This window comes from Monomorium pharaonis, chromosome 9 (assembly GCF_013373865.1).
Source record: "Monomorium pharaonis isolate MP-MQ-018 chromosome 9, ASM1337386v2, whole genome shotgun sequence".
Classification (NCBI taxonomy): domain Eukaryota; kingdom Metazoa; phylum Arthropoda; class Insecta; order Hymenoptera; family Formicidae; genus Monomorium; species Monomorium pharaonis.
Window position 1 is genome coordinate 12,269,572 of NC_050475.1, and position 24,445 is coordinate 12,294,016.

Sequence of the window (24,445 nt, forward strand, 5' to 3'; positions counted from 1 at the left end):
GGTTCACAATTATATTTATTATCAGGTTCATAATCAACATTATCATTTTCTAAAAATTCTTCCACTTTATCTGTTACATATTCTATGCCAGGTAAATCCACTTCCAAATAATTTTGAAATTTTAAAGCAAAATGAGTGTGTACATCAAATGATAAGTCATTCACTGCATTTGTTATAATATCCTTTATCACATCACGTAATTGTATTTCTTTTTCATTTATAGGCGTTGATGGAATATGTGTAATTTGAAATAAAATAATTAACATATTAAGAACATTCGCAACATTTATGTGTAACATTATGCTTCGCTTAATTAAAAACAATCTAACAAGAAAAATCAAGCACATGTTAGATGTGATACTGATGTACTGATCAAACACACGTTAGACTTGACACTGATGTGAAAATGACGCGTAACACCATTAATAAAGATACCAAACTTTTCTTAATACGTGATTTCATATATGATACATACTGTGACATGACGAATATAAAACTTGAATGTGAAATATGTGACGTAGAGAGAATGAACACTGTGTGAAAGCAACGTGACTACTAATATTGCGCAACTGTTAGATAAAAACTAATACATACAAGGATGCAGATAATATAAATGTATAGTATTATAACGTAGATAATATATAACATATATAATATACACATAGATGATATAAATAAAACGTAGTATAAGATAGTATAATTACTTTATAAATGCTATATACATAAAAGTCAATTTTATTGAAAATTTATCTTAATTAAAAAAAAATTTTTTTTTCAAAAAATAAACAGCGTGTTTAAATGGAGGTATTTATGCTGTAAAACTTTTGCATAAAACATTTTTTTATATTTTGTTTAGTTTACGAGATATATGGAGAAAAGGTAAAAATATCTCAACCTTTGAAGGGTAGTTTCACTCCTTCAAACCGTTTATAAGACCAAACAGAAAATTTTCTGATTTTAATGAAACTTGGCATAAATGTAGAGGGGGTAAATACATTAATTTAAAAATGTTTTATTTTGGTTCAAAAACGGCTTGAAGGGGTGAAAGCACGCTTTAAAGTTGAGACATTTTTGCATTTTCTCGATATATCTCGTAAACTAAACAAAATATTAAAAAATGTTTCATACAAAAGTTTTACGGCATGAATACCTCTATTCAACTATCATATTTATTTTTTTCAAAAAAATTAAAAAAAAAATTTGTTTTTGAAAAAAAGATTTCTTTTTTAAATAAATAACATAGTTAAATAAAGGTATATATACAGTAAAACTTTTGTATGAAACATTTTTTAATATTTTGTTTAGTTTACGAGATATATCCAGAAAAGGCAAAAACTCAAAATTTTTGAAGGGTGGTTTCAACCCTTTAAACCGTTTATAAGCACCAACTTTTAATTTCTAAATTCATATATTCACCCCCTCTACATTTATGCCAAGTTTCATTAAAATTAGAATTTTCGGGTTCGCGAGGTTCCCTTGTGAGTTAAAAATCAAATTATTTTTCTACTAGGGTAGATGTCTCAATTACTGCCACCTTAAGCTTATAGCCGAACTTTATTAAACCATTTTAGGCATTGCTGAAGCTAAAAAAATGTTTCACTTTTAATCATAATATTACTTAATAACTATTATCATAAAAAAAATTATTATACATTAAATATAAATACTCAATTAATAATAAGTAAAAATATACAGAAATCTGCAATGTCCCCATGATTGACAGCCGCTTTCATATTACTGACACCCAATAACTGCCAGTCTCACTGTGACCAGATAACTGCCAGTCCCTTTCATAGAGTCTCGTAGATGTCAGTTATACCTACTAGTAATACGTTTCTTGTCCCGAACACTGACGTTTAACGGACAAACTAAAAAATATTGTCCCTATTGCTGTCAGCATTAATTATAATAATTTAAGGTAAAATATCACCTATTTCATACATTATTTCATTAAAATTATTCTTATATATCTCATTAATTCATTTTATATGTGATCAATGTAGATTATATAATAAAAGTGCCCTTTCTTTAACTTATGACTTTTGCATCGCCTCTTATTTACGTAATCGCACTTTTGATATAAAACCGAACTAATTTTTACATATTAAGTCTAAACAAATATGTTTCATTTGTTTGTTTTTCTATAAATTCAAGTATTAATTTAATAATAAATTTTTTGTTTAACACGTTTATTTACAAATTTATTTTTTATCAAGTACAATAAATAAAACGGCAGTTATTGGGACACTGGCAGTAACTGGGACATCTACCCTATGTATTAAATTGAATTAAATTGTATATTACTTTGTATTAAGAACGAAAAAGAAATACAAAATAAAGATAAATACACTGGCGCAAAAAAAAACGAAACAAAATTTTTGACCGATTTTTAGGCAATATTCAAAGTGATGCAACTTTGCGAAAAATCATCCAAATTACATGTACTTTATTTTAAATTAAAGGGCAAAGACTCTACTTTGAGAATCCCTACGCGAAAGTTTGATTTGTTAAGTGTGAACCTTTTGTATCGCATAAAAACCAAACATGTGTTTTTTAATTGAAAAAAGTAAAAGTTTGTTATCATTTTGCACAAGTTTCTCGTTAAAATCTGGCTAATATTAATCCAGATTCTTAAAGTTTATTCTTTTCTAAGCAATTTTAAAAAAATACATGTCGATACGATGTTTTTTGTTGATTGCACACGAATTTGAAATTTGCACTGCATTTTAGAGTATTTTAGCGAATAAATACGGTATTTTTTGAATATCGTGAATTTTGAGTATCAATATGATATTGCACATTGATTTTATTCGTGTTTAACTCAATCATACCGCCGTTATCAAAGTGACCCAATGTGCACCACATAGAGAATGACGATCGGATTTTGTACATCATGCCCTGAAAAGACTGATTTTTAAAAATAAAATTTGAACTTTTACTTTTTATGTATGAGTATGTGTATATGTATGTTTACGTGTATGTGTGGGTTTATAAGTATAGATAAATGTGATCTTCTGTTGACTTCAGTGAAATTGGTGCATCAGCTATCCATTATATTCAGATCAGGAAGTACAAATTTCCACCGATGAATTTCAGAGCCACATGATGTACAAAATCCGATCGTCATTCTCCACGTGGTGCAGATCGGATCACTTTGATGACAGCGGTGTGATTAGGTTCAACACGAATAAAATCAATGTGCAATATCATATTGATACTCAAAATTCATGATATTTAAAAAATACCATATTTATTCGCTAAAATACCTTAAAATGCAGTGCAAATTTCAAACTAGCGTGCAATCAACAAAAAACATCGTATCGACATGTATTTTTATGAAATTGTTTAGAAAAGAATGAACTTTTAGAATCTGAATTAATATTAGCAAGATTTTAACGAGAAACTTGTGCAAAATGATAACAAACTTTTACTTTTTTCAATTAAAAAACACATGTTTGGTTTTCATGCGATACAAAAGGTTCGTACTTAACAAATCAAACTTTCGTCTAGGGATTCTGAAAGTAGAGTCTTTGCTCTTTAATTTAAAAAAAAGTACATATAATTTGGATGATTTTTCGCAAAGTTGCATCACTTTGAAAATTGCCTAAAAATCGGTCAAAAATTTTTTGTTTTTTTTGCGCCAGTGTATAATACTTATTTACAGGTACGTAACAAGGGAACGGTCAGGGCTATCCCTTACCGACTTTGATATGCATTGGATATGTTGTAGAGCATCAAAAAAGTTTTGAGACCCGTATTTTTTTATCGACTTATCTCAAAGTTTATGGGTTGTTTTAACGCCTATAAATAACGTATTTTTTCATTTTTAACAAATATCTTCTAAAATATGAGGTATATGAAAAAATGTTTTATACAAAAGTTTTATAGTATTTTATACTCGTTGCAATGATGTATTCAATTTTTTTTTAAATGTCAAATTTTCATTTTTTTTCTAGGGGTTAAAACAACCCCTAAAACTCGAGATAAGCTGATAAAAAATACGGGTTTTTTTCTTTTTTGATGCTCTACAACATATCCAAGGCCAACAAAATCAGCGAGGAACAGCCTCGACCGTTCTCTTATTGTAAGTACAGATAAACGAAATAATTTCAAGAAATTATAAAGTTAATTATTGAAAATGTGAAAAATATTAGTCTCTTTAAACTTAGATTATTTTATATGTATATAAAATTAAAAGATTGTAAAATGTAAAAAAATGTCAAAATTAATAAAGTTCAATATTTCTTGAAAGCTTTACATATTTTACACATTTTACAAATTTTCTGAAAATATCAAAATTTAAGAAACTTTTAACATTATGACCATTTTAAAAATGTTTACATTTTTTATTGTATTGAAATTTTACACACTAGCTAAATATTAATTTTGAACATTTTTTGAATTTTTTATTATTTTTAGTTTTTTTTTTGTATTTTTATTCTAATTACATTTTATGAATAATTTTAATTTTAATTTTATTTTAATTAGTTCTTATAATTTCAGGATAAATATGTTTCAATTACTTACACGCAATATATGTCGCTTTGAAAATTTTTTGCAATAGTCAAAAGGAACTTATTATTTTCTTCCTAATTTTTTGTCAATTTAGCAACATTCTTTTTCGACTGTAAACTGTAAAAAATTTTCAAAGCGATGGTACTTATATACTGACTCAATAATTAAAATATGAATATTCTAAAACTAAGAAAACTAATTAAAATTAAATTACAATGAAAATTATTAATCAAATGTAATTTTATAAAATTAAAATGCATAATAGAGAAAAAAATTATGAAAATCCCAAAAGTGTTCAAAATGTTCATTTTACACACACACACACACACACACACACACACACACACACACACACACACACACACACACACACCGTGCGCGCGCGCATGTATGTATAATATAAATAAATAAATATGAATGTAATAAATATCTAAATATAAATATTGTCAGCTAAATTAGAAAATCTTAGAACTCCATCGGACGTCCAATGGAATTATGAGGTTTTCTAACTTAGGCAAGATTTATTAATATTATTAAAATATATATATATATCGTTGGCTAAATTGGTTTTATATAAAGTTTATACAGGGTGTTTGGTAAAGATTTATGCAATTTTTATAAGCAGGTAGAGCGCATTAAGCTGAACATAAAATCCTCATCGTTTTTCCATTTTCACAATAGTTAACGAGTTATAGACTTGTAAAATTTTCTGTATTAGCCCGGCCTACCGGCAAATGCAAGCACGCCGAGCGCCCGACCGCGGCGGCCACCCCTCCCTAGCGCTTGAACCTTGAGATTGCTAGGCGCGCGGAGAGAGTTGTTACAACAAGCGGCAATGGCTACGCATAATGTGTACGTGTACACGCACCGGCAGAAATGGTGTCCCGCGACGTTCAGCGCGCGGCGATCACCCACACACGCGAAGCGCCGTACGTGTTACTGGGCGCGCGGAGGAGCCGGGGAGATGGGAGAGGAGCGAAAAAAGTGGGGATCGCGCCGGTGTTGCATCCTTCACCAACGTCGCACGTTGAAGAAGGATAGAGCTAAGATGAGTGAGAAGACGTGATACCGACTCGATGGTGTCCCAATATCCGTTTCACTCGCACTCGATACTAATATCGTCTCTCGCTCGCCAATACCGATGCGTCGTGCTTTCCTTTTTCTTTGAGAGACGGCTATCCGAGTGCACGAAGCGTCGACATTTATTCTATTAGCATGTCATTCATTACTTTATATTATGTAAAGTGATAAAATTTAATTTAAAAAAACACAAATTTTTATTGAAATGTTAATTATGTTATACATAGAAAGAAAAAAATTAACGTTTATCCCAATTAATTATTGATTCACTTATGATTGCGTAATAATGCTTCTTTTTCATCCCGTAACAAATTTTTGTGTGAAATTATAACCATTGTTACGGATAATTTTCAGACTCACTATATCATAAGTGAATCAATAATTAATTGGGATAAACGTTAATTTTTTTCTTTCTATGTATAACATAATTAACATTTCAATAAAAATTTGTGTTTTTTTAAATTAAATTTTATCACTTTACATAATATAAAGTAATGAATGACATGCTAATAGAATAAATGTCGACGCTTCGTGCACTCGGATAGCCGTCTCTCAAAGAAAAAGGAAAGCACGACGCATCGGTATTGGCGAGCGAGAGACGATATTAGTATCGAGTGCGAGTGAAACGGATATTGGGACACCATCGAGTCGGTATCACGTCTTCTCACTCATCTTAGCTCTATCCTTCTTCAACATACATGTGTACAAAAAATATCAGTTCTAATGCTTAAAGAAGCAATTACTAAATTTATTTTTTTTTAATAAATAATGATTATTTTTAATAAAAAATTTTTTTTGGTGATAGTCTTAAATGTCGTAAATTGTCATAAATTTTAAAAGAAGCTATTATCATGTGCTCAAAAACAAATTTATCCTTCTTTAAACAACATTAGAAAATGTTATCGATTAAAATGGAAATAACAACCAAATAAAATGTTTCAACTTTATATTCTTAATTTGTTTCAACTTTATATTCTTAATTAAAAATTAAATAACGAGGATATTTATATTTTTAATAAAATTAATCCTTGTGATAGACTTATAATACACGGAAAAAACTTTATGGTAAAAATTACTCTGGTAAGTAATAAACGCGTGACAAGGAGAAATTATGAAAATTTTTATTACGTTTTTCATCAAATTACGATAATATTTACATTACTTATATGATATAATTCTCTGAAATTTCTTCTTACAGTTCGTGGTTACTATCATAAATAATAATTCATACATAATTTTACTATAAAATTTTCTCCGTGTAGATTTACGACTATATGAATTTATTAAATGTTTGAAAACTTATAAACAATATTTATTTAATTCAAGAAAATTTAGTATGTAATGTGTGTGTATTTGGTGTGTGTGTGCGTGTGCGTGTGTGTGTGTGTGGTGTATGTACGTACATACGCGAGAAAAGAATAATCACTTTGTGACAGGAAAATGAATAATCATTCCTTAGGTCGCGATTTTATATCACTATTATTATTCATGCTGATTACTATACAATACACGCACACGTAGAAAAATATGATTCTAGTTTTAAGAAAATCAATTATTCATTTTTAATTTTATTCTTTTTTAATAATTATCTTATTTTTAATGGTTGAAAAGAATATTATATTGATAATAAACACCTCACTTTACACAAAACAAATAATGTTTAACATTTTCGTGTATGTATCACACACACACACACACACACACACACACACACACACACACACACACACCAAATACACACACATTACATACTAAAATTTTCTTGAATTAAATAAATATTGTTTATAAGTTTTCAAACATTTAATAAATTCATATATTTGTAAATCTACACGGAGAAAATTTTATAGTAAAATTATGTATGATTTATTATTTATGATAGTAACCACGAACTATAAGAAGAAATTTCAGAGAATTATATCATATAAGTAGTGTAAATATTATCGTAATTTGATGAAGAACATAATAAAAATTTTCATAATTCCTCCTTAGCACGCGTTTACTACTTACCATAGTAATTTTTACCACAAAGTTTTTTCCGTGTATTATAAGTCTATCACAAGGATTAATTTTATTAAAAATATAAATATCCTCGTTATTTAATTTTTAATTAAGAATATAAAGTTGAAACAAATTAAGAATATAAAGTTGAAACATTTTATTTGGTTGTTATTTCCATTTTAATCGATAAAATTTTCTAATGTTGTTTAAAGAAGGATAAATTTGTTTTTGAGCACATGATAATAGCTTCTTTTAAAATTTATGACAATTTACGACATTTAAGACTATCACCAAAAAAAATTTTTTATTAAAAATAATCATTATTTATTAAAAAAAAATAAATTTAGTAATTGCTTCTTTAAGCATTAGAACTGATATTTTTTTGTACACATGTATGTACACGTACACATTATGCGTAGCCATTGCCGCTTGTTGTAACAACTCCCTCCGCGCGCCTAGCAATCTCAAGGTTCAAGCGCTAGGGAGGGGCGGTCGCCGCGGTCGGGCGCTCGGCGTGCTTGCATTTGCCGGTAGGCCGGGCTAATACAGAAAATTTTACAAGTCTATAACTCGTTAACTATTGTGAAAATGGAAAAACGATGAGGATTTTATGTTCAGCTTAATGCGCTCTACCTGCTTATAAAAATTGCATAAATCTTTACCAAACACCCTGTATATATTTTATATATATGTATTGTAACCGCGAGCGACGGCCAACTTCACTTCGTCCCTGATCGCGGCCCTCAGCCGCCTGGGTGTCGGGGCGACCGTTCTCGTAAGGCTTCCGACACCAAAAATATTCGATTGGGCGCCAGGTACGTTAAGCGTACCACTCTGTTTACACCAAATCACAAATTGTCGTTACGTTAATAAGATCGCGGAAAAGACAGGCGCTCGTTAGGCGACCGGGGCGGCTCCGATATCCAGCTGCTCAGCCCTAACATGGCAGAGGGGGGATGTCCGGCGCGGGTGGATGGAATCGGGAAGGCGAGAGAATTATTGAAGCAACATAAATTTAACAATAAAATTAACAAATATATTTAACAGTAAGTAATACAGGATTAGACGGCTCTATGGGGCGGCAATGGTGACCTGCGCGCGTTACAAGCTGACGATCGCTTGACATTACATGTCGCGAATACGGGATAATCAATGAACGGATGATTTGACGTACGCGGGAATTCTCCGACGGATCTATGCTTTTTATCCGGCGCCGTTGGTGGACGCCAAACTCCCGATGGAATAACAGTGTCGCCAAGGGCGATCGGGACGAACAGTAGCTCTGAGTTGTGAATCGTCATACTCAATATTAAGTGTATACCTTCAACCGTTAGATGTTGAGTGTACATCTCCAACGTTTTAGTGTTCACACTTTATGTTGGAAGTATACACTCATTTATTGAGTGTCATATCCAAATGTTGAGAGTATACTTTCAAATATTCAATATTTAAATCTAAACTTTGGTATGAACACTCAATCATTGGGTGTACACACGAAATGTTCGAGTATAAACACTCAATCTTTAATGTAAATACTCAAGATTTTAGCGTATACACCTAAATTTGGGAGTAAACTCCCAAAATCGAGTATTAACACTCAATTTTGAGTGTAAACTCTCAAAATTAGAGTGTTTTTCCGTAAGGGGATACTTTATAGTTTTAAAAAATTAACATTTTTATGAACTTTAAAATGTGTGCAATTCCACGACAATTAACTCAATTTTTAACTTGTGACTCAATAAAATAAACATAAGGTGAAAAAATGTAATACCTTTATTCAATTATAAGCACATTTTTCTAAAGATTTTATAATTACAATTACTGAATTGTGAGAAGTAGCTAAAAAATGTTTTTTTTGTATACTGCTGACATTAGCCAAAGTACTTTTATGTTTGCCTAAGGTGCACCATGTGGAAGTTGTCAGTCAGATTAGCACCTCTAATTCTATATACACTATATACACTATATACACTATATACACTATATACATTATATACAGGGTTCTAAATAATGCATTACTTTTTGTAATGCATTACGGTTTTATTAAAAATATTTTTTTAATAACTAATGCAAAGATCCTTAATTACGCATTACTTTCTTAATAAGTAATGCGATTTTTTTCATTACTCATTACTTTTGTAATAAGTAATGCGATTTTTTTCATTACGCATTATTTTTTTAATAAGTAATGCGATTTTTTTTATTACGCATTACTTTTGAAATAAGTAATGCGTTTTTTTTATTACGCATTACTTTTTTAATAAGTAATGCGATTTTTTTCATTACGCATTACTTTTTTAATAATTAATGAGTAAAGAAATAATTATTTATTTAAAAAATAATAATAATGCATTATTTTTTAATTTGCATTTTCATTACCCTGATTATATATACTATTTATATTATTTTTATTATACATTATATGTACTGTATACATTAATACTTAAACACTTTAATACTATATACTTAATCTTCATCGCTATTTTCATCTACTACGGGATTCATATTGTCGTACGTAAACAATTTACTAAGAATTTCAGCAGGTCTTACAATTTTTGACAAGTATCTCGCATGTGATATCACATCGTGGTATCACATTCAATGCTCAAACCTTCAAGTAATCCCTGGTGGAAAAATTTCTCATATCTTTTCAGAAATTTTTTCAGAATTTTTCATCTTCCATATTTCTAAAAAATTCTAAAAAATTTTGAAAAATTCTAAAAAAATATTAAAAATTTGTTAAACTTTTTTAGAAATGACTGAATGAGAATTCTCAGAATATTTCAACATCTTTATATATGACAATTTCTGAGAAATATAATAAATTTTTCAAATTTTTTCAGAAATTATTGAATGAGAATTCTCAAAATATTGCAGTACTCTGTGAAAAAAAATTTCTGAATAATACTAAAAATTTTTTAGATTTTTTTAGAAATGATCGAATGAGAATTTTTAAATTATTTCAATCTCTGTATATATGAAAATTTCTGAAAAATTAAAAAAAATTTTCCGATTTTTTCAAAAATAATTAGATGAGGATTCTCATAATAGTATAGTATCATAGTATTTCTACAAATGAAAATTTCTGAATAATAATAAGAATTGTTCAAAAATAACCGAACAAGAAATCTCAAAATATTTCAAAATCTGTGTATATGAAAATTTTTGAGAAATATCCTAGGTAGCAAAGATAAGTCATTTTGACGTCAAATTTTGACGTCATATCCCATACAACACAACATCTTTCAGAAGATTCTGAAAGATATCTGACAGAAGATATCTTTCCGATATCTTTCAGAAAGCTTTCTGAAAGATGTGTGCTGTATGGGATTGGTATGAATGATCCTATGATCAAAATACGACCATGATATTTAAATAATGGCATATTGACGTTATTTAATAACATCTTTATGACGTAATATTTTGGTCCTATTTCTCGCCGTTATTCCGTGACGTTATTATGACGTATTAATTCGATCCTGCTTCTCGGTTAGCAAATATATTAATTTGAATTTTATGCGTTTATTTTTTATTAATTTGTATGAACATAATCCAACATATAAACATATAAACAAACATAAAAAAACAATTAATTCTAAAGACTATATATTATATTAATCATCATCAATCTCTATAATATTTAGAATTATCCTAGACAGCACACAATATTTATGATAAATATTTATAAATATTTATAAATATTTTTTAATATTTATTTAAAAAAAATGTTATATAAATATTTTATACATATTTTATATATAATACATAAAGAAAAAAAATCTGTATTCAACATATTAAAATATAGACTAAATATTTTATACAATATTTATAGTAAATAAAAAATAAAGATTTGTACAAGTAATATTTTGTAAATATTTATAAATATTTCATAAACATTTTTATAATATTTATGATAAATCTTTATGATCTGATAAATCTAAGACCACAAAATATTCATAAAATATTTGGATAAATATTTATTGTTAGGATCAGGACGGGGTCACTCCGTAATGATCACAAAGTCGAGCACGTAGAACTCGGGTAAACTTTATATTTATTAGTAGAACGACACGTACAAGTACACGCTATCAAAGCAAAGCGAGAACAGAACAGGCGGGAGAAAAATGGTAAGACCCGCGCGCATGAAGGCGTATACCAACTTAGAACTAGAGAGAACAAAGATGGAGGCTCTCAATAGCAATGTTACTAGCATTAGGTGTCGACACTAACAAAAAGTCTGATCCGAAGATCGTAAGATGCACGCGACACGCGCCAACACCTCCCCTCGAACTGAGGATCGGTTATTTAACTTGGGATGTGTTGAAGTCCAGAAGCCTCTATGCACCTCAGATGTTTCGGCTTTGATAGCCCCTTAGTAAGCATATCAGCCGGCATATCATCAGTTGAAACATGGTCAATTTTCAATAGGTCATTACTTAAAGCTTCTCGGATGAAGTGATGGCGGATGTCTATATGCTTGCTCCGGGAGTGGAAGGTCGGATTCTGAGCCAGTCTCAGTGCCCCCAGGTTGTCGTTATGGACAGTGATGTCGGCCAGATCCGGGAATCCGAGCTGTCTCAGAAATTTGTGCAGGTACATCGCCTCCTTGGCGCATTCGGTCAGTCCCATGTACTCAGCCTCTGTCGTAGATAGGGCGACTGTCGGTTGCTTCCTCGAATCCCAGGAAATAGGACTACCTGAAAGCTTAAACATAAAACCAGTATAGGATCGCCGGTCCTGTGGGCAACTGCCCCAGTCGGCGTCGACGAATCCTTGGACAGGCCTCGAGTCTCCTCGATAAATCAGTCCCAGGTCTCTGGTTCCCTTCAAATATCGAAGGACCCGCTTGGCTGCAGTCCAGTGTTCCTTGCCGTGATAATTGTTGAATTGACCAAGGTAGCTAACGGCATAACTTATGTCAGGACGTGTAGTGACGGCTAGGTAGGTCAAAGCGCCCACGAGTTCTCGGTAGGGTGAGTCATCTTCTTCGTCGTCAGTTTCCGTGTTCGTCCTGGTCAATTTCACGTTCGAGTCCACAGGGGTGCCGACTGGGTTGCAGTCGATCATTCCGAAACGTTTCAGCAGATCGTCTATGTAGCCTCGCTGATGCATGGTTACTTCGTTTTTGCCAACGTTAAACTTGATGTTCAGGCAGTGTCCTATCTCGCCCAGGTCCTTAATGTCGAAACACTTCGACATTTCTTCGTGAAATCTGGAGATAACTGTAGGGTCGTGATAGGCGACGATGATGTCGTCCACGTATACGGCTACAATGATGAGGTCTTTCCCTTTTCCTGAGTGGTACAAACAGGGGTCGGCATCGGAAGGGATGGCTCCAAACTTCTTTAGTGCGTTGTTCAATTTCGTGTACCAATTTCTCCCAGCTTGACGAAGACCGTATAATGATTTCTTTAGGAGGCATACTTTATTTTTGTTTTGCATTTCGTGCAGCATCTTCTTCGCCTCGTTCGCGATATACTGGTCGTCGTCGTCCTTTGAAATCGAGTTCAAGATTTTTTCCAGCTGCTTTGGAGGCTTCATCAGAATCTTTTCGTTCAAATCTCCATTGAGATAGGCAGTTGTCACGTCAAAGTGGCGTATCCTCATCCCGAGACGAGCGGCCATTGCAGCAATAAGTCGTATCGATCCCATACGAGCGACAGGTGCAAAAGTCTCGTTAAAATGTAATCCGGGCTGTTGACTGAATCCCTGGGCGACAAGTCTAGCCTTGCGTCGTTGAATGGTTCCGTCGGGGTTAAATTTATTTCGCAACACAATGCGGCTGCCGATGATGGTAGAGTTCTCCGGTCGGTCAACAAGTTGCCATGTATTGTTTTGTATAACGGACTTGATCTCCGATACCATGGCATTCTGCCACTCCTCAGCTTCTGGGCTTGTCATCGCTTGTTTCATTGGTATTTCGGAAATTAGAGCTAAACTCTCCTCAACATACCCGGCATTTTCAGTGGTAGATGCATATACTTTACGAGGTCTTCCTCTCTCTCCGGTCCTTAGGATCTTCGGCCTTCCTCGTCCTCTGGACGGAAATTGCGGCGGTTCCGGAGGAGTTTCTCCGATGTTGTTTTCTTCAACCTGTTCTTCATCTTCGTCGACTGGGTTAGGTATCTCGATGTCGACAAATTCGGGTTTCTCCTCCGTTTCCTTAGTCGTTGATTTCTTGTCTGGTTCTTCGTATGATGGATGATTCAGTGAATATGGATTCGTATCCTCAACGAATTTGACGTCGCGCGATGTGACTATTTTTTTTTCTTCGGATAGCCATATTCTGAAGCCTTTGGATTCCGTGGAATAGCCCAGGAAGGTACCCTCCTTGGATCGTCGATCTAGCTTTCCTCGATTCGGTTCTCTGTTCAGACAGAATACACGGCATCCGAATTGTCTGAGATGCCTTACGTCGGGTGCATTTCCGGTCCACAATTGATATGGAGTAAGTCCGTTTAGACTCCTGGATGGACACCGGTTCCGGATATAATTAGCGGTGTTAACCGCTTCGGCCCAAAAATTAGGTGGTAATCCCGACTGAGCCAGTAAACATCTTGCTGTATCCATGAGGGTGCGGTTTCGCCGCTCTGCGATCCCGTTTTGTTCAGGGTTGTATGGGATGGTAAGTCGCCTAGTTATACCCTTTTCCTTTAGGAATTTGTCGAAATCCTTGCCTGTAAATTCAAGACCGTTATCAGATTGGAAACATTTAACCTTCCTACCTGTTTGATTCTCCACGAGTGCGATGAATTCTTTGGTTGCTTGTAGTGCCTCGCTTTTGTGTCGTAGGAATCGTACTTCACTCCATCTCGAATGGTCGTCGATAAACTCGATGAAATATCTCGCTTTCCCGTTCGATTCGACCCGCATCGGGCCGCAAACATCAGAGTGAATCAACTCGAGTGATTTTGATACCCTGCTTGATTCCTTGGGGAAGGGTGTGCGAGTCATCTTTCCTTCGAGGCAGATTTTACAGTTGAAGTCTTTGACGGTAGAGTCAAATTTTAATCCGTTCATGACTCCACGACGCTGTGCTTCGATGAGATCCCTCGTGTTTAGGTGCCCCAGCCTGCGGTGCCATAGTTCAAGTGCTGAAAAGTCCTCCGAGGTTGATAGTGCGTAGCTTGGTTCAGAGATTAATGCGCCTTGAGTGACTTCGCGTGCGAAGTATAATCCGCCGACTCTGTCCGCGACCAGCTTAACGCTCCCGTCTTTATCTAGCACTCTTGCGTCCCTTTTGGTAAAAATTACATTAAAATCGTTATCTGTTATTTTACTTACGGACATTAAATTTGTGCGCAGGTCCGGAACGTGTAGAGTCTTGTTTAGTGATACGAGTTTATGTGTGCCATCTACATCGGCCGAAACGATCACTTTTCCTTCACCAGCCGTCTCAGTTGAAGCGCTGCTTGCCAGGCTCAATTTTCCGTGTCTCGAATCGTTGATTTCGCTAAATGCCTCTAACTCGCCGCAGAGATGTGAAGTAGCGCCGCTGTCCAGACACCACATTCGTTGGCGCTCGTTCTCGCTGGCCTGTAGAGCTTCCCCGGCGTACAGCGATACCTCCTCGGCATTTTTAGCAGACGGGCTTTTGTCAGTCTTCGTCCGACAATTGGCAGCCTTGTGGCCTTGCTTATTGCACTTGTAACAACGGAATGTACTAACCTTTTTGTCGTCCGTTTGTGCGTTGTGTTTGCGTTCGTGAGCGTTCGATTTGTCACGTGCTCGTCCCTTGTATTTTCTTACGAGCATAGCCTTGTCGCCAGTGTTATGATTCTCGTCTTTTCGCGCCTCATCTTCCTCGATGATCTTCACACGTAGAGTGTCGGGTGCCGGAAGTTCGTCACGAGCCTCGATTGCGCATCGGAAATTGTCGAAGCTCGATGGCAGACTATATAGCAGCATTGTTGCCATCACATCGGGATGTATATCGACTTGCATATCTTGCAGCTTGTCGACCGCGTCGAAAAATTTATTGATGTGCTCACGAATGTCGCCGCCCTCATCCATCCGATGAAGCATCAATCGTTTCAACAGTGTAGCTTTTCTGGCGGGTCCTCGCGATTGATAGGTTCCTTCAAGTTTTAGCCAAACATCGCGCGCAGTGGCGCAGCCTTTAATCTGTTTCAGCTCGGAACTACCAATTGCTAATATAATGTCGGACTTTGCCTTAGCGTCGCTCTTCTCCCAAGCTTTTCGTGCGGTTTCAGATGCCGCATCTCCGGCGATAACCTCAGGTTTCACAAGCTCACCGCTCACATACGGCCACGCGTCATTTTTTACGAGGAGAGCTTCCATGTGAAGTTTCCAAGTGTCGTAATTGTCTTTTCCGAGACACTCGATTCGCGTCACGCCCGCGGTGTTCATGGTGAAAGAGGGTTATGTATCGGGTTACTCTCGTTGTGTATTTCACTGCTTCGACTTGTCGCGATGCCCCTGGGCCCATAACCTGTTAGGATCAGGACGGGGTCACTCCGTAATGATCACAAAGTCGAGCACGTAGAACTCGGGTAAACTTTATATTTATTAGTAGAACGACACGTACAAGTACACGCTATCAAAGCAAAGCGAGAACAGAACAGGCGGGAGAAAAATGGTAAGACCCGCGCGCATGAAGGCGTATACCAACTTAGAACTAGAGAGAACAAAGATGGAGGCTCTCAATAGCAATGTTACTAGCATTAGATGTCGACACTAACAAAAAGTCTGATCCGAAGATCGTAAGATGCACGCGACACGCGCCAACATTTATAAAATATTCAAATAAATATTATAAATATTTGGTAAATATTTTATAAATATATATTGTGTGCTGTCTAAAATATAATTTAGCTTTATCAAAAGAACATAACAAAAACATATTTTTATAAGTTATTCCACATGTTATTTTGCATATGTAAAAATCAGTAAAAAAACTGTAGATTTATATTTATTTATAAGTATTATTTAACTATACGTTTCATGTTTCTGACATTTATTAGGCTGATCTATAACAAATATGTATTCATGAGCATCAAGTGTTCATGCCCACATAGAAATAAAACCTCCAGTAGACGTCTGCCATGGAAGTATAAACTTCCAGTGGACGTCCATTAGACGTCCAATATAGAGCCATTAGAAATCCACAGTTCCGCATTGTGGACGTCCATTAAACCTTCATTAGAGGTCGTCAAAGGGGTCTATTAGACGTTGTGTGGATCATTAATAGAGGCTTCACGGAGCCTCGATGGATGACTGACGGACGTTTCGTGGATCATTAGTAGAAGCTTCATGGAGCTTCGATAGATGATTGACAAAATAAAAATTTAAAATAAAAATTTTATTTCTTTTAAATTATTTTTATCAACAGTACATACTAAATTTAGGACAAATTTTTATTAATTAATTAAATTTAAATTATATTATTTTATTTTATTCTCTTACTTGCCTCTGGTTTTGAACCCGGAACTTTAGGATTACGAACCTTGTACTCTATCCGCCATGCCAATTTGACTCATCGATATGGGTACTTGTTATTGTCTACATATACACATATGTTATAAACTGACGCAATTATATTATTTTTTATAAAAGCAATTAAATTTTGCAAAACATATTAAAAATAAATAGCATTAATTTATTTACTTATTAATTTTATTGTTAAATTTATCTTTTTCCATAACCTTAATAATTTGATGGAAATTGCGATCTATTTAGCATTAATACTTTGAAGCGTTCAAATGGTTAATTAGATAATTTTAACTATATAGATCACATATATTCTAAGAAAAATTGAATAGTACACTCATTATTCTGTTTTTGTATTCAGTACATGATAAATTTAGATTTTGTGCATTTTTTTGTGCGCAGTAATTGTAGACAAACCGTTATTTTTGAAAACATTATCTTTATGATAATTTTTTTTTAATATCAAATGGATCTCTCATTCAGGATGTTATAGTGTTGTCTGATTTCTGAGTCAACTACGACGCGCATGGACGGCTCAAAAATCGGACAGTATTGTGATATCTTTTATGAGATATTAATGAGATTTATGATATCATTTAGCTGATATCATAAGGATAACATTTTCAAGAAACTTAAATGAAATTCTTCCATGAGATATCTCAAAGACCTCTCTTAGCAGACGTCTCTGATAAATGTTACCATTTGGACATCATTTCCAAGATATCTAAATGTTTTCTTAAAAAAGTTCTCTTAAAGTTTTCATTCTGACAAGCGTGTTGTCTGGGTTAACTTCTACCATAAAAATAAATGTTCCATACAGCTATGGAAGTTTAATGGATACCTAATGGACGTCTATTTAACTTCCATCATGGAAGTCAATATTCCATAGAGCTATGGAAGTTTATTGGATCCTTAATGGACGTCTGTCTAACTTCCATCATGGAAATAATGTTCCATAGAGCTATGGAAGTTTAGTGGATCCCTAATAGACGTCCATCTAACTTCCACTATGGAAGAAAACATCCAATGGAGCTATGGATGTTTAATGGATCCCTAATGGATGTCTATCTAACTTCCATCATAGAAATAATGTTCCATAGAGCTATGGAAGTTTAGTGGATCCCTAATAGACGTCTATCTAACTTCCACTATGGAAGAAAACATCCAATGGAGTTATAGATGTTTAATGGATCCCTAATGGATGTCTATCTAACTTCCATCATGGAGGTAAACCTCCAATGGAGCCATGGACGTTTACCGGATCTTTAATGGGCGTCTATCTAACTTCCGCCATGGAGGTAAACCTTCAACGGAGCCATGGAAGTTTACTGAATCCCTAATGGACGTCCATCTGACTTCCACCATGGACATAGACGTTCAATGGATCTATGGAGGTTTAATGGACGTCCACTGGACATCCACTGGATGCAAATTTTTATGTGGGTGGGTCATAGTCGCGAAGTGCTAGGTTGCGTACGATCTTCGAAGTCAAGCAATATCGACGGCGATTCAAAGTTGGATGGGTGACCGCAGAAGTTAGGCAATGCCAGAAGTGACTATGGTGTAGTGGGGATAACGATGCTTGTTGAGAAACAATGTAAATTTATGTATATATTTTTTTATTATAATTATGTTATAATGTATCATCATGATACATGAAACGTATCAATTCTCAGAATTTTTTTAGAAAAATTTAGAAATATTCAAAAATTTTCTGAATTAATCAGAATTTTTCATTTTTTATCTAAGTTTTTCTGAGAAACGTTCCAATTCTTATAAAAAATCGGAAAAATTATCAGAAATTTTGAGAAAAATCTAAAAAATTCTGAAAAATTTTTCCACCAAGAATTCCGATAGCTCGGAAGACTTTAGTTTTGTGAAACTCGAATAAACGCGTAAACGACTAAGTTCTTTATGAAAAAAAACGATTTTTTATTAAATGAGTTTGACAACACCGGTTACCTTCCGGAATATATATTCGTTTTTTTACATAAGATTGTATTCGCGCTTGTTTCGGAACTACCGTCAAATCTTGCGTCTCGTAACACACACAACAATATTTGTACGTTATTACAGTTCTTTGCATTTGAATATGAATATATTCCATATCTTTGCTTATTTTAGATTTTATGCATACTTTAAATGTTGAATCTTCACTTGATTGCGAAGAATCATTTTTCTCAGAAACTGTTGCAGAATATGTGATGTACCCTTCATTATCAGGGACTCGACTTCCGAACTCATTCAGTTTTCTACGTTTGACAACAACAACGCGACAGAACCCACATAAAACATCGTTAATGACAATATTCTTTCCTAAGCAAACAGAAAAAACATTTGCTTCATCTGTAGATTGTACTACTTTTTTATACCCAGGTACTTTTTTAATAAACTTGCTGCAAGCAGCGCATCTTTGATTTATACATTTATTCGATGACATGTTGTTGTAGAGAATCAATAACTAAAAAAATCTAGCAAGTAGGCAGGAATCTGTATCGCTCGGCTCGTACAACCGGGTGAAGCAACGGACGTACCGCTCTAAGGGATAAGTCTCTACCGACTTTGCAAATATCTCGAATAAAGTTCGAGATATGAGTGAGGGCTCACACGAGTTACTCTCGTAGCTAAATGTTGTAGTGACATTTAGTATATGCGCGAATGTGCTTAAGAAAAGCGTTCATGATTCTCCCGAAACTAATTACTAAAAAGAAAGAAAGAATCTTCTTTAGGCTATTGTCAAAATCAGAGGATTTTTACCTTCTCTGCTTTCTTCCTCATGATGAACCTTTTATATTCTCGCATAGAGGAATTTTACATGCAAGCGCGAAGGTCGCCTCGCGGCCACCTCGCGGTGAGTGGTGGAACCTGTAAACGCGCGTGTTCCCTCTTTTGCATTCCCGCAAAAGCATTGTGGACCAAGAAAATGTCACGGAGTGCTTAACTTGGACAAGCCTGATTTGTAAAAAAAATTGCTTATAATTGAATAAAGGTCTTGCATTTGTTCTTATACTCATTTTATTGAGTTACAAGTTAAAAATTGAGTTAACTGTCGTGGAATCGTATACATTTTAGAGTTCACAAAAATTTAATTTTTTTAAACTATGAAGTACCCTTTTGATCATTACAAAAAAAATATATGTTATAACTTAGGATATAAGTATATTACAGAAAAAAATGGTTGTTGTACAAAAAATATTTTGTTGCAAAAAAAATTGTTTAAAAACGACAATAATTTTTCCTTGGCTTCCCATTAGCGGAATTAATTCCCTTTTTTTTTTTCAAAACTGCCTTAATACCTTATGCAACATATATTTTAGCCGTTAAGATCGGTTAAGCCAATTTTGAGAAAATTTAATATTTTTATTTTTTAATAATTGTTTATAACTTTTGTAAAAAAATTTTTTTTAAGTTGATACTTGGGATAAATTAGTCTTATAATGATAACAATTTATTCCCCTAACAAGAGCCAAATCCGAATGGGGGCAGCCCAACCCATACTTACCCTGCTACGGCCTTTAAATATAAAAAAAAGTTATTATTTATTTTTCCCGGACCGGAAGTCTAATATTAAGCGCTGGAGCGATGTCATCTTTTTCGTAATTCAACTCACTAACAAGGACAAAAATGTTTTCACTAACAAGTACAAAAACTAAAAAAGTTGTCCAATAAAGGATCAACCCTCTAAAAGTTTAAGAGTAAAACGTTCCTTACAAATTTTGTGATTAAAGTTTTTTTTAGAAATATGTTTAAAACTATGTATATTGGTTAGAATAATATTTAAAATAATGTTTATTTAGTGTGTGTTTTGTTGTACCCCGTAATTTCTGAAGTACGGATAGGATCGTTGCCAGAGATTCGGAAGTTACTCACACTACGTTTGAATTTACAATTTATTTCCTTTACCTATAATATTCTGTTAGCGCACCATAGTTCGGAATCTGACGCTAGATCGCGACCCCATAAAGCAGAGTGTCGCGATCTATACTGGCGGTACATCGATACGTCCACTCGCAGTTTAGTATTTCACGTCGGTGATACACAACCCCGCAAAGCAGAGTACCGTGTTTACGCTTCTGACTTACCCGTCTCTTGCTTTCTTTTACCGGTTCATATAATAATCAATTTTAGTTATCTGGTCGAGGAAGGGGAAGCTAATGCGTAATTCAGTCAGTGGTCTGAAATTCTGCTCAGACAACAAATGCTATCTAAAAAGCATTGCGCTTATTTTCGGGCAAATTGTGCGGTATTTCGCGCAATGCGCTCGGTGCTGATGCCGCTGGTCGACTTACGTCATCGCGCTACTGACACCTTTTATCTAGGTTAGTGTGTTACACAGTTTTAGCGCGCGCGCGCACCCCCCCCCCCACACACACACACACACAGAGAGAGAGAGAGAGAGAGAGAGAGAGAGAGAGAGAGAGGGAGAGGGAGAGGGAGAGGGAGAGGGAGAGGGAGAGAGAGGGAGACGATGGAGAGTGAGAGATTTATGCAGGGAGATGGAGTGAGGCAAAGGGACAAACCTCCGCCCCCTTTTCGTCTAGGGAGACGGGAGGAGAGGGAGAGGGAGAGGAGAGGAGGGAGGGGGGAGAGGGAGAGGGAGGGAGAGGGAGAGAGGAGGAGAGAGGGAGGGCTTGAGAGGGAGAGGGGGAGGGGAGAGGGAGGGGGAGAGGGGGAGGGAGGCTCTTTCTTTTTCGGGGGAGGGGGAGGGGGAGGGGGGGGGGAGGGGGAGGGAGGGGGGGGGGAAGGGGGAGAGAGGAGGGAGAGGGAGAGAGGAGAGGGAGAGGGAGAGAGGGAGAGGGAGAGGGAGAGAGGGAGAGGGAGAGGCAGGAGGAGAGGGAGAGGGAGAGGGAGAGGGAGAGGGAGAGAGAGAGGAGAGGGAGGAGCTAGATGAGAGAGAGAGAGAGAGGAGAGAGAGAGAGAGAGAGAGAGAGAGAGAGAGACGATTAATAAACTATAATTTTACTACTTGGGTATGCATAAAAGTATAAATCAATATAAAAAAAGGCTATACATGCGAATACTTATAAATACTTATTTTCATTCTACACACTGCAGGATTAAAAAATTATTAAAATCTAGAAAAACGAGTATACGATCTTTTTTTTACTACTATATTACTTTTCCTTTTTTATGTAATGAATACGTACTATTTCCAGAATAGATTATTTTTATCTGTTAATATTATGTAATTTGCTTGTTATTAATATTTATTACATATCAAATATTTATTATTTAAATTTATATTTATTTTATATAAATATGTTGATAAGACAAATTTGATTATTTAACTTATAATTAAAATAATTTTATTTATATTAAGTCGTATAATTGATTACAAAAAAGATTGCTTTTTAAATTAAAAATTAATTTTTGAAATATGCGTTTTAATATAACTAGCAGAAATAGTACATTGTGTAACAAGTGGAAAGTCGGATTCTTTTTAGGAGAATAGAAAACAACCAATCCGACGTGTTGTAGCTGTATTTTTTGTTACCAGTGCGTTGAAGCGTGGTCTTTTGAGTTCCTTGAGTGCTTAAAAATTATTATTAATACGTTAGCCAAAATTACGTTCGCAAAAACGACGAAGCGCTGGTAATTTTGCGACAGTTACCATAAGCGTGTCGCGAGATGATATGCGTGATCAAACGTGCAAAAAAAGTCATACTGGAAAGTTTTTCGCCAAGACTTATGCCATATATTAGATGACAAATCTGTATAATAATGTTGAAGTGCTGAAATCGGCGAATTCGCACAAAAAAGTGATACAAAAAAGACTTCTTTTGACGCACTGACATCAGAAATATTTATAAATATTTCTAAAATTTTGATTTTTTAAAAGTTAATTGTTAATAGAAAGTATCAAGAATTTTTCATATATTTACATAAAAATATTTTAGGTATTTGGCATTATACTGATGTATGTGGTTTTAGTTTCGTCTATTTACTGAAAATGAACCTGAAGATGATTGTAAGTAAACAAATATGTCGACGAAAATTAAAGATTAAAGAAACCATTGTCTATTCAATTTTAAAACGTGATAAAAATATGTCGTGAATTTAATAAATTATTTGATAAAGTAGTTCTATACTTAGTTAATTAAACCTTTTAGATCAGAACTTTTTTTTAACCCTTTCACGCCTCTGGTAGAAAAATCATAATTTTTTCAAGAAAGTCCCGACTATTAATAAAAAATTAAAAACGATGTCAATTAATAAATATTTGTAATAATTGTTTAAAAAATGAATGAAGTTGTTAAAGAAATTAGGATTTTTGAAAAAAGTTGAATTAGTTGAACCAACAACTTTCAAATAAGTTTAGGCAAGTTAGTTTCTAGGGTTTTGGGGTCACTGATTACAAACTGGCATCAGATTTTTGAAATGTAAAATGGTGGATTTAATATAGCCAACTGTGAAGTGTAAAACTTTGAAAATTTGATACTTTTTAGGTAAAAATATATTTAATCATATGTTTTTGGGGTCGCTAATTACTAATCTAGTATCAGATTTGTAGAATTAAAAATAAGGGTGACAAATATAGCCGTCAGCAAAGGCGATAATTTTATAGTCACTGCCAGATATTATTGTATCAATATCTTCGTCAAATCTACAATTTGATTTTATTTTCGTAATAAGCAAGTAAAAAAAACCCACATAGTCATGCTTATATCATTTGTACTAGGTCATTTTCCGAAGGCGTGAAAGGATTAAATGAGGCACGTACATTATTCAATTATTTTTAGGATTTAAGGTACCATTGAATAAAAATAGAATCAAAACGTAATAATTCAAAATAATGATCCAATATAGCAAGTACAAAAAATAAAATATTCAGAAATATAGATGAGAAGATGGCAATATGGTTATCCAATAAGATAGCTCTTGTTTGGATTATTTTCGAATTTTGATGAGTACGTCCTCTAGATTGGTTCCAAATAATTAAAAAAAAATCCTCGCAAAACTACTCCGCTGTATCTCAATATTGACACGTACCTCCAGCCCTCTACTTTCTCCCATTTGATTAATATGGGATTTTTGTCGATTTTTCAATTCATTAAAAATCGCTGGACATTCGTCGATTAAAACGGATTCTTGGATACATCATATCGAAATTTACTGTTAAAAATATGAAATTCAAACTTATTTATAGCTTTATAATCTGTTGTTACCTGCAAAACATGTAAACATTCCCAGTTATCAAAATTATATATAATAAAAAATAGTAAAGAATATTGAAATTTATCTCTTTATTGATTTTGTTTTATTATTAATCTTTATTCTTATAATAATTTCTAAAACATATTGTTGCGTCGAAATGCTCTTAATCACTCACTCACACACACTCACTCACGGAAAGGAAGCTAGGCGAGATTTCAATATAACACCAACTTTATTCAAAAGAACG

The 24,445-nt window shown here is 34.1% G+C and overlaps 1 protein-coding gene across 1 annotated transcript in view; it reads left to right on the top strand.

Annotated features, from left to right (window-relative positions):
• LOC105833547 overlaps positions 1-23,990 on the top strand; it is a 147,287-nt gene extending 123,297 nt beyond the window's left edge. The window contains exon 5 of the mRNA XM_036291865.1: positions 22,941-23,990. Coding sequence (XP_036147758.1) covers positions 22,941-22,991 — 51 coding nt within the window. The 3' untranslated portion in view covers positions 22,992-23,990. The remainder of the gene's footprint in view (positions 1-22,940) is intronic.
• The last annotated feature ends 455 nt before the right edge of the window (positions 23,991-24,445 follow it).